At 32.3% G+C, this 12,913-nt stretch overlaps 1 protein-coding gene across 2 annotated transcripts in view; it reads left to right on the top strand.

The window, feature by feature from the left end:
• Positions 1–12,913, top strand: part of LOC136030095 (hemicentin-1-like) — a 130,766-nt gene that overhangs the window by 41,297 nt on the left and 76,556 nt on the right. For both annotated transcript variants that reach the window (XM_065708765.1, XM_065708764.1), the window contains exons 4-5: positions 1,750–1,946; positions 7,781–8,902. In XM_065708765.1, the coding sequence (XP_065564837.1) occupies positions 1,750–1,946; positions 7,781–8,902 (1,319 nt within the window). The remainder of the gene's footprint in view (positions 1–1,749; positions 1,947–7,780; positions 8,903–12,913) is intronic.

The raw sequence follows: 12,913 nt of genomic DNA, 5'->3' as shown, positions 1-12,913 counted from the left end.
ATTTCCCTAAATTATATGGTATCATGTTATGTCGATATGTATTAACTACAACTTTCTATACTGGTGCCTATTGTGAAGTAAATAATAAGAAAATATTTCCTTCTTTTTTCTACCTCTATCATTACGAATGGCTTAATTATTATGTGTAAATCCGGAGGATTAATGTCAATTTTACATACAAGATTTTTTTTTTCGTTTGGAAAGTACTTTAAATGGTGTTAGAAATATTCGGCAGTTACTGAGTCTTAAAAAAATTTTATAGCCCAAAAAATCAGTGTTGTCCTTGGGAAAGCTCTTTTGATTTTGCCTGGCTCCCTTAAATTCTTTTATCAAAATTCTGAATATAGACATGTCAAATTAACAAATAAATCGGGGCCAGAGTTACGCAATTTGACAAAACAAAACAATCAGCTCATTTTTCAAACGTTTTCCAATTATATCTTCCTAGTTTGACGAAAACTATTTGTTATTTTTTTTTTAATAACCCACCATAATAATGTCAAAGAGTAGATTACGTTATTACGTTATAGTAATGGAACACCTTACTTAGAAACGGATCCTAATTACTAACAAAATAAATCACATAGCCACGATAATTCAAATTAAAACGGAATAATTTAAAACGCTTAATTTAAAACGGAAAACGTAAAAAATATTTTATTCGTGTTTTGACTCTTATTGACGACCTTATTGACATTTGAAAAATATTAATCTTTTAGGATTTAACCGGAACATAGCTAGGAGGTAAAGTGAGGGGGCAATGTCTATTGCAAAACTAGTTCCCCTTGCTTTACAAATTCTCAAAAACTACGTGTAAAGTCAAGTTCTGACATAAGATTGTAAATACCCTCCCCCTAGCTTGCTGGTTTCATAGCAGAAATTTTAACGTTCCGCAAATATAATTTTGATATCAAAAACTTCAATTTAGGTTTATTTCCCCTAGTTAGAACAGAAAATACAACACATTTTGAAAAAAAAAAATTAAGTTCTGAATATTTTGAGAACCAAATTTGATATAAGAAAAGCCATTGAACCAATCGACAATGAGCACGAAATTTAAGGTTTGAGCTCGTTGTGCATTTTTTTTTCTACTAGGGTTTTAATATATCAAAGAAAGGCAATAAGTTCGTTATCATTTCATTCCTGAGATTTAATTCTATCCATCTACCGAATTATTTTTTTTAGGATTGGTGTACATAGTCTTTTAGATTGAAAATGTATTTAGATTTATAAACACTGACAATTTTCTATTTTTATTTAAAGGAAGTTTAAATCCTTCTCCAAAGCAAGGTCAAAGAAATATCAAAATTATGGGTGGGTGAATCTGAGGCTAATGAATTCAATAATATAAGTGTATTTTTCCTTTTAGTGTTAGTTAGAGCTGCTGACTTGTGGCAAAATCGCTTGTTTCGGAGCTAACATTTACCCTAAGAAAAGTGTCTGTACATCTCCGTTTGACTGAAAATATTAGATCCGTCCTTTAGGATTATCCTGGATGATCTTAGGCCGTTAAAAGCATAAAATTCAAAAGTTTACTCTGTAATGCTTAAATTCTTTATACTAATATCAACATCTGAATTTAGATTGTTAATGGTTAAATATCTGAAGACTTAAATAGTAAATTATTAAACTAGGATTCTTCTTAAAATAAGCAAACTTGGATAGAATAGCGTCACCTATTCTCAGTTTTAGAATAGCCATATAGATAGCGCTTTAACAACCAAATTGATTTTTGTTGTTGTCTACTAGATGGTATAAAAGTGGCGTTGCAACTCCGCTCCTGGGTGAAACCGAATATGCAGAGAATAGACTGAAACCAACGACATCAACCATTACGATTACCCCAACTAAGGAAGATGATGGTGCCAGATACAGATGTGTAGTGTTCAATAAAGCGATTGATTATGCTTCCAGAAAAGAGGTCAACTTTACCCTGGCTGTAAACTGTAAGATTACTGTGTTTATTTTTTCTTTTTTTCCTGGTAAAAGCTATCATATTAGTTTCAGCAGCAATGATGTTAGATTTATTTACTTGTGTTTTATATTTCTGACTGGCTTTTGGAATGCTAAGGTTAATATAATTGGTTAGCAAAAACAAGACATTATATAACGACATTTCTCTTGCTGATAATTAATGGCCCACGTGACACATGGTGGCATTCAAGAGGAGGTTCCTTGAGACCCTGTTCGTTTTCAAGAAGTAGTAAATTAGATAGTTGGGGAGTAGTTTGATTTCCCTAGGAATTGGTAAGAGCCTGAGGCGTATAATACGCCTTATTCCCCGTCAGGTGGTCATGAAATTTTGCTCCCTTCCTCAATCATATGGTGATTGAAATCAAAAATAAAGGAATTACATATCTGGTCTAGGGGTTATAATTCTCCGGCAGGTTTGTTGTATTTGTTATAACCTTCCCTTTAAAAGTTTCCTGCTCAGAGTAGGTATTTTTGAAGACCACATTGCCTTTTATGACAAATAAAAATTAAAAGTTAACACATAACAAATAAAAGATCGTCAGGGATAAATGCTTTTATTAGACAGTGAACACAGTCACAAAATTTCTGGATATTTAGACCACATACACAGTGATCATCATCATCAGATAAACTGAAGTATTACAATTAAAACAATGATATTTATACAGAACAAAATAATTACTTCTGGATCATAAATAGTTTCCGGAAAAATTCATGATCTAATAAAAGAATTTATCCCTATTGAACTTTTATTTGTTCTTCTCAGAGTAGTAACGTCCAAAACTGTCTCTTAAGGTATCACAAATACTTTTTAGTTTCATTGATTTCGTTGGGTGATCGTAATGTAAATTTACTGGAAAAAAGGTCACTTATTAATTATTCAGAACCAACTCAAGTTGTTGGTGGGTATGTAATGTCTGAGGAAACCGGTTTTATAGCCACAAAGGCAAGTGACGGGTGACAGAATGCATTGGTCTTATTTAATTTTGGGTATATATTTGCATATAAGGGGAGTGGGGGTAAAATATATCGGTTCTCTATGCAAAATGTGTCAGCTACTGTTTTTCTGCATATCATGAAGTAAGAATTGTTTTCTAACTTCACGCTGTCCAAGTACTTTACCCCCTCCCCCTAGTGTGTAAATATATAGCCCAAACTATACAAGTCCCATGCATTCTCCCATCCAAGTATGAAACCGGTTGTCGTAGATCTACAGGTCAAAATTCTTGAGTGTGTTCTGAAAAATTAACAAGTAACGAAAAAAGTAAATATCTTGAATGTTCTGGAACCAACCAAACTCTTTTATCGCCTAGTATTCTATGTTAAATTTTGAAATTCTAGACAATTTCATTTACACTTGAATAAGTTGGAAATTGACTTGTAATACACTCTAATCTTTATCTCCTTGAGAATTGGAAAGACAGGATTTTCCAAATGTTGTTTCTCATAGAATTTAGTAGCTTTATCTCCCCAAAATAAAATGAATTTGTAATAAGGTACAAGAAACTCGTTAAACTTACATGAATATTTATGGTCAGGTGTTCTCTCGATTTCTTTCACTCCGTAGGAATTCAGTGAAATAAACAAATGTGCAAAATGCCTCCCAAAGGAGCAAAGATGTAAAAAGCAAATTAATTAAGAAAATAATTCATATGCAGAACAAGCTCTAATACTAAACTGAAAAAAAATATCATAAACTGAATTTAAAGTACAGTCTATCAATGTGGTATAGTGTTAAGAAACTCTACCCAATGAAGAATATGAGAACTGATCCGGCATGTATTAATGACTTAGCGCTATTGGGGGAGCTGTATTGTCATGTCATGTATGTATGTCATGTATAAGTCATGTATTAATGACTTAGCGCTATATATATATATATATATTTATATATATATATATATATATATATATATATATATATATATATATATATATATATATATATATATATATATATATATATATATATATATATATATATATATATATATATATATATATATATATATATATATATATATATATATATATATATATATATATATATATATATATATATATATATATATATCTATATATATAAAAATAAGTTGTCTGTCTGTGGATGTGTGGATGGATGTGTGGATGGATGTGTCAGGTGACGTCACCTGAAAAAACTGGATTAGGTGACGTCAAAACTGAAAAAACTAAAAAAAGGCAAAAACTACAAAAAAAAACTAAAAACTAATAAAAAAAATAAAAAAGCTAAAAAACTAAAAAAACTATAAAGGTAAAAACCAATAAAAAACTAAAAAAAAAACTGAAAAAACTAAAAAAAGGCAAAAACTACAAAAAAAACTAAAAACTAATAAAAAAAGTAAAAAAGCTAAAAAACTAAAAAAACTAAAAAAACTAAAAAAAGGTAAAAAACTAAAAAAAATAAAAAATAAAAAAAAACTAAAAAAAAGGAAAAAACTGAAAAATAAGCTAAAATAAAGGTAAAAACCAATAAAAAACTAAAAAAAAAAAAGGAAAAAACTAATAAATGACGACACTCAAAGAGAAAGCGACCAGGACAAAAAACTAAAAAAAAAAGGCAAAAACTACAAAAAAACTAAAAACTAATAAAAAAAATAAAAAAGCTAAAAAACTAAAAAAACTAAAAAAAGGTAAAAAACTAAAAAAACTAAAAACTAAAAAAAAACTAAAAAAGGTAAAAACTAAAAGAACTAAAAAATAAAAAAATAAATGACGACACTCAAAGAGAAAGCGACCAGGACAAAAGGAATGTTCGATTAGCAATCAACAAAGCACCGGGACACAGGGAGTATAAATGACGACCAGGACACAAGTAAAAAAAAAAATTAACAAAACTAAAAAGAAGGTAAAAACTACAAAAAAACTAAAAAGAAAAAAAAAACTAAAAACTAATAAAAAAACTAAAAAATCTAAAAATCTAAATAAACTAAAAAAGAAAAAAAAAGGAAAAAAATAAAGGAGAAAAACAAAACTAAAAAACGAATGTATATACAGACCGGTACACCGGGATACAAATGACGACCGGGACACAGGGAATATAAATAACGACCGGGACACAGGGACACAACTACAACGGGGACACCGGGGGAAACAGGGGGATATAAATGACGACCGGGACAAAAAAACTAAAAAGAAATAAAAACTAAAAACTAATAAAAAAAACTAAAAAATCTAAAAATCTAAATAAGCTAAAAAAGAAAAAAAAAGGAAAAAAATAAAGGAGAAAAACAAAACTAAAAAACGAATGTATATACAGACCGGGACACCGGGATACAAATGATGACCGGGACGCGGGACACAGGGAATATAAATGACCAACGGGGACACCGGGGGAAACAGGGGGATAACCTGACAATCTATTTATATGCAAAGACAATGGGACAGCAAAGAATGTTGTATATTCGCAAGTTTTACGTAGTTAAAACCATATATATATATATATATCTATATTCACAGGTGGGACATAGGGACACAACTACAATGGCGCGTAACTATTATGGCGCGTAACGACTTACGCGCGCGGGGGGGCTTGGGGGGGGCGCGAAGCGCCCCCACCAACTAGGTGTTGGGGTGGCGCGAAGCGCCACCCCAACAGCTAGTATATATATATATATATATATATATATATATATATATATATATATATATATATATATATATATATATATATATATATATATATAATTATGCCAGCTTTCAATGTGGAGTGTTGTAATTCTATAATGTAATACTATATTTAAATCTTGTAATCCTATGTGGCGTTTGTAATCATATATAATTCCCGTTGAACGTTATATGGATTTCGATTTAGCAAACTCCTCTATATGACTACTCACTTGTGCCAATAAAAGTGTACTGATAAACTGAAAAAGGCATAAAACCCGTAACACTAGTGGCAAAAGTATCATAGTGGCCCTTGGTCGTACTAAAAAGGTGACAGTGATAAACTAAAACTTAGAATCGGTAGATTGGAGTCATGCCTGTTCTCTTTGGCAACAGCTTGGGTCTAGTAGTCGCCGACGAGGGTTAGTAGTCACCGAGTAGTCGCCGGGAAGGTCACCAAGGCAGCCCCTAGACTAGGCTTTAATATATTTGATAGGCTCTGAGTTTCATAAATCATATTTTACAAGCGAGCAAGGAAAATTAATTTTAGAGCAAAGAGTATGAGTGACCTATAAGAGTGGAAACTGCCGCTAGTGATGACAAAAAGAACTAAACGCCATTTAGTGTTTGGCGACAATTCGTTTTTTTCCACTGTATTAGTAAGAACAATTAATTTAATTGATATAATTGGTAAAATTAGGGTAGTAATAATTATTTGAACTCAGTTTCTGATAGAAAAAGGATTAAAGAGCTTGGACAAATGCCAAGTGTTGCCGCACGCTAGATTGCGCTGATAGCTTTTTTCTGTTGACACTAGCGTCAGTTTCCACTCTTGTAAGTTACCCATACTATTTGTTTTGAACTTTAAAAATTTCTAATGATTTGAAGAAATGAGAGAAGTAAATATATTACAATTTGGAAAAACAAGAAACTTCTCATTATCCTCATATGAGATTCGTTAAAACAGATTCTACCAATCGTAACAATGCTGAGTCAAAATTTTATATTCAAGTTTTAAATTTGTAAAGTTTAGTAACGTCAGCCAATTTATGTTTTACTTCCTTCTAGAGCCACATTTAAAACCTTTTAACGTGGCTTATTTGATTATATTAATTCATGTACTTTAGCTGTGTTTAATGGAATGTGTTATATAAGTAGTTGTCGTGCCATTGAGAAAATAAAAGTGGTAAAAATGAATTTCATCCAATTGTGAATTATGTAAAAATAATATTCATTTTTATATAAACATTTTGACATAATCCCGAATTTGGAATACCTTGCTTGAGCTTTCTTGTCTTTTTATCTCAAAATCTACTCAGTAAATCAGTTTTATTGAAGATTTGTCTAAAAGCTAGAATGCACAATGTCCTTATCACATTCAACATTGAAGACTCAATTTTCCGCACGTGAATATATTCCGGGAATAAAATTCTAGGAAAAAAAAAGTTAAATTGAACTGTCAAGGCTTATTGAAGCGAAAAAATGATTTCGTTTTTTATTTTAAGGATTTGAATAACTGAGATCCTTGGATTTCACCAAATCATCGTGTCTTATTCAAGTCCTTTAGCCGAATATAAATCAGAGTTAGAATATCCATTAGTCTATTTTGGTTTGTACTATTATTTACTATTATTTTGTACTTTTTATTATTTTGTACTTTACTAGTATTTACTATTATTTTGTACTTATTATTCACGATCAAAGAAAGTGCGAAAGCTGGTTTGAAAGCTAAAGTTGAACATTAGATTTTCAGCTGTTGGGAATTCCTCAATCAATTTAAATATAGAAGATTTTATGTGGCTATCCTCCTCCACCTTCCAAAATAAGAAATATTAGTTTGTAACTTTATTTGTCCTGCTGTTTCAGGACTAATCTAGCTGTAGTAGTAGTAGCAGTAGTAGACAGGTTTAATAGCAAAAACTTGACAGCTATCGGTGATTTGCGTTTCTTTACAATATATTCAAAATCAAACTACACTTGTAAATATAAATCAAACTATAAACATTAACTCGTATTGTACATTTTGACGAAAACCGGGACGAAAGAATTACCATATCGGTTTGTTCTTGCTTTAATTCGTTGATCGTCAAAGGAAGCACAAAAACTCGTTTGAAATTTAAAGTTAAAAATTATTTTTCAAATGTATGAAATTACTCGAGATAACATCTGTTCCCTTTTTCAGATTTCCCTCGGATTGAAGTTGGACCGCACAATCCTCTCCGCGTTGAACGTGGTGGCACTGCTCATTTGACATGCTCTGTGGACGCTAAACCTGCTGTTAGTAATGTTCGCTGGTCGAGGAACGGTCAATTCATTTCAACTTCATATCGTCATACCCTAAAAAACGTTGAAATTGAAGATTCTGGTATATATGTTTGCAGCGCTGAGAACTCGCTTGGGGAACCTAGACAAGCCGAATTGAAGCTTGACACTCTTTATGCCCCAATTGTTTCGCTAGACGAGAGGTATGAAGTGCAAATTGGCGATGATGTTTCATTTGTTTGTAATGTAAGTGCTAACCCAGATGTCAGTAAAGTTTATTGGACGAAGCAGGACACACCCGATTTCCAACAAGAAGGAGAAGTTTTACGCTTTGTCAATGTTGGAGTTCATAATGCTGGCATCTACTCCTGTCATGCGCGAAATGCAATTGACGGGAAAGAACGTGAAGGCTCGGCAACAATGCGTTTGCTTGTTCGGCATAAACCAGGTGTTGCCAAGATCATACCTTCCAACCCAGTTGGAATCGAAGGACAAAGCTTGACGCTACGATGTCTAGCAGAGCCGGAAGGCTATCCTAAAGCAACATTCACGTGGAAAAAAGCTGGATCTGAGCCACCCTTAGCACTTGCATCTGAATATACTATTCAGCCTGTGAAGCTAACCAGTGAAGGGATTTATGTCTGCCAAGCCGTGAACGAAATTGGCTTAGGTGCACCAGCTGAGGTTGAAGTTAAAGTTTATCAACCTCCTCAAATAACTAGGTCCTTACTTGAAAGTGTACAAAGAAGCTCGGGAGAGCCAGGATTTAGCCTCATGTGTGCTGCCTCTGGTAAGCCCAAGCCAACAGTGTCGTGGCTCAAAAATGGGGAAACTATTGACTCTGAGCACGGCCTATTCAAAATTATGGTAGAAGATCATAACGTAGATGGTAAAATGATTGTAGTGACGAGCAAGCTAATCTTCGAAGGTCAAGAAAGACTTGGGATTAATCAGCTGCAGCCCTTAGATTCTGGAAAATATTCATGTATTTTTGAGAATCAAGTCCGAAAGGCAGAAACAAAGATGTCACTGAAGATTGAACGTATGTATTTTTTTATATTATGTTTTTGATCTTGATTTTTTTTTCTCAATTTTGGAAAGTTTTAAGTATTTTTTCTATGAAAATACCTATAACGTTACTGAAATAATTAACTATTTCAATTAAAAGTGCGGTCTTTCCTCTTGGTAAACAATTTACCGTCCTGAATATTTTTTGCCATATATGTGGATCATCGTCGCCAATTTCTGAAAGTTAATATCTCCAGCCAAATTCGCAGAACGTTATTTTAAAGTTCCCGGTAAATTTGGCATCGACTGAGAACATTTTTCGGCCATTTAAGATTGCTTGTCGTACTGAAGTTTTAAATTTAAAAGTCTGTTTGTGCTTTAATTCAAGTGATGCATAAATCTTGAAATTGGCAGAGAGTAGCTTAAACCAAGGAGCATGGGCAATTTAAAAACGTGAAACTGGTAGTAGTGTCGGTAAAAAACTATCAACGCCATATAGCGTTTGGAGACACTTGTCATTTTTCAAGCTTTGTAAATGTTTTTTTTTTTTTTTTTGTCAGGAACTGAGATGAGACACTTATTAGTATCCTTATATTGCCAATTACACAGTTTAAATTAATTATTCTTATTATTATTCTGGAAAAAGCCAAGTGTCACCAAATGCTAGATTGCGTTGATAGTCTTTTTTTCGGCAGCAGCGCCAGTTCCTACCCTTATAAGTTACCCCTACTCTTTGGATACGCTAAAAAATACCTTTATAGTGAACAACATAACGTTTTGGTAAAGATTCATCCTTAACCATCAAAAATAAGATCAATAAAATATCATTATGAACTCCTCACTAGACACGTTGGCTTTTCATAAAGAAAGCGTTTTATGGAAATATTTTTTGAATGAGGAGTTGTAGCGGTCTTTTTCGTGAACCGTTCATTAGTCTTAGTTGATTTTCGAATGAGTTGAGGTCCAGGGCCTTTTACTGTAAATTTTAACACTTAATTAAATTTTAATGATTCATTGTTTTTTTTTAAATTAACTTTTTTCAACCTAGCTATTTATGCAAGAATGTTTATTACGAGAGGGTGTTATATCCCAGGGGAGGGGGTAATGAGTGAACTGTAAGAAATTTATAAGTTTAATGAAAAATAGTTAAAACCTGAAGGGGAAGATTGAAGCTCCACCCTATTCCCTGCGCAGATAACTATTTAAATATTTTGTTTGTTCTGAGTAAAATGAATTAGAATTAAAAAGGAAGTATTTCTATTTTTTTAAGGAAATTAAGAATAATCTACGTAAAATTAGCCTAATAATCGTTGAATTTAATTAGTTTAGGAAAAAGTTCTTTGACGTAAGCAATGGGAAACATAATAAAAATGTCCATACATCATAGCGCGCCCTAATAAAACTTTTTTAACACAATTAATTTTTCAAACCTTTTCTATTTTGTCCTGACAACAATTCCCTTTAAGTAACTTTTAGCATTAGAGTTGAAAAAAGGATTAAAAGTTATCTTCTCTCCAATAAGCTTTCAAATCGCTTATGCATGAGTGAGCTTGCTCTCTAAAAGAGAAAAAGTCTTTAATTAGTGAAACCCCTGATTTTCACCATTAACTTTTCCAAAGAAGCAATCAGAGTCTTGAAGTTGAAAATTGCTGCCTATTCAAGCTCTCCATGGAAACCTTTCATTGTCTTCATCTTTTTTTCTAATAAAAATCTTCTTTAATTTATGCGATTTCCCTGAAGGTAGCATATTCTTCATTATTGTTGATAATAGGTGTTGATATATATGGGGGCTGGGCTATTGTCACTTATTCAAGCTGGTTCTACCATAATATTTTTGTCCGAATTTCAAATAAAAAAAAAATCTATTCCCTCTGATCTTCATCTTCGTGTTAAAAGGCCTCTTTAATAAATGCGGGAAATTACTGAAAACTTTTCAACCTGAGTCGCTCACTTGCCAAACAGGTTAATTCTGCAAATCTAATTTATTCTTCTGATAATATCTAAGTGCAGCTTGACATTAGGAATTCAATAGATGTTTGTTTGGATATATATTGAATACATTTTATATGTTTAGTAAATTTAATAATAATAGATTTATTTATTATTTAAATTATTAGAAATTATTGTATAATTGTTAATTATTTTAAATTGTTATTTAAATTATTTATTAAATTACATTATATTAAGTCTAATTATTATAAATTACATTATTATAATTTATTTATTATAAAGTATAATAAATTTTTACAGAATAGCGGAAAAATTAAAAAATAACTTACGTGTGGTTTTGACTTTTAATGACAAGCAGTTACTTGTCATAGGAAAATTTTTTGGCGCCACCAAAATAGAGCCAACAATTTTGGTAACAAAAGTTTGCATTGCCAAATATCTTTTGGAAGCTAGAGAAGTAATTTTGGAAATGTGGGTAAAAAAGAGCCGCAAAAAAAAAATATTGGGGAAAAGGACTGGACCAATTGTTCCAACATGCTAATTTTAGCGTTGTGGGGTATAAATTTCGTTCTCCCAAAATATGGGTAACATAACTTCTTTGAATAGCTGCAATTGTGCCGATGACCGCCTAAGGATAATTCTAGTGCGTACATTACTTTTTTTACACTGGTGGATCCGGTAGGAGGGGATCTCGGACCACCCCCAAGATTTTTTCTGGCGCTCTCATTCCTTGTTGATTTTTCTGTTTTTCATACTTTTTAAAATAAGTTTGTCAATTTGGTCAATTATTGGCGCCCTTGTCACATTCCCCCCCCTAAAATTTTGCTTATTGTTGTCCTTGTGACATGCCCCCCCCAGAGATTTTGCTTTAGACCTGCCCCTTCTTTTTTTATCCATCCTTATTCAGAATTTCCATGCATGCGCTGTCTCCCCCCAAAACCCTCTAAAACTCAAAAGTCGAATAACGCAAAGTGGCACATATTACGGTCATTTTGTGGCTAGAGCAGAAATGAATTACTTTTTTCATAGTTGACCACCCCCCCCCCTCTCCAAATCCCATTAAAATCCTCGATATGGTCCTGTTGACTATGTTTTATCGATTAGTGATGTCTGTGAATCTTCTAGAAGAATTTTTTTTTATTATGACAAGTTTATGTCACAAAATATACAACCATTTTCCATTTTGGCTGTGATAATTGAAATGGCGTTAAGTGGCAACATATGAATTTTAAACTGATGATAACTTTGATTTTAATAAAGGAGCTGTTTTTTAACTCCTCCTTTAACTTAACTCTTTTTTACAACCTAATTTAATAAAGGAAGTTAATTTTTAATTAGGAGCTAGTTTACGAACAAGAATTCCTTAAAGTATGAAGACTAATTCTTCAAGTTTACCAAGTGGAAAGTTACACAAGCATATACGTCCTAAGGCTACCTGCATTTCTATAGGCTATGCCTAATTTACATAAAATGAAGTATTATTTATTTTATTGCTTGCCATGATGATGAATTTTCAAATGAACTTCTAGGCTCCTCAGGAATCGTGTTAATATCATCTTAGATAGTAAGAGAAGCTACTTGGAGTGTGACAAAGGGCTGGAACATATATCCTGAAATGGTATCTTAAATACCATCTAGCACTTGGTCACCATCAACTAAATTTTCTGACAAATCAGGATAGTCCCTTTTGGAACTTGACGAGCTCATGTTTTAATCACTAGGTAGATTTTCACTAATTTAGGAATCAACAGATTTTGTAGATTTGAGTTTTCACAAATGATAAGTATTGTCAGATTCACAGGAATTAGTTTCCGCCAATTGGTTTCCGTTTCTCGGGTTTTCAATTTTTTGTGTTGGCAACATTGTTCATAAAAATATTCGCACACATTCTGTCTAAATATTTCTTATAGCAACTTAAAGAAAATTTGATGGAAACATGGGTTTTCAGGCATGAATAGGCCTAGGATAGATCTTGAGGGCTAAATATGTTTTCATTTTGGTGTCCTTGATAGATCTAGATAGGCCTAGGATAGGTCTAGAGGGCTAAATATGTTTTCATTTTGGTGTCCTTGATAGATCTAGATAGGCCTAGGAT

Source organism: Artemia franciscana, chromosome 8 (genome assembly GCF_032884065.1).
Source record: "Artemia franciscana chromosome 8, ASM3288406v1, whole genome shotgun sequence".
NCBI lineage: Eukaryota > Metazoa > Arthropoda > Branchiopoda > Anostraca > Artemiidae > Artemia > Artemia franciscana.
Note: the sequence above shows the minus strand (reverse complement) of the source record. Positions and strands in the feature narration are given on the sequence as shown.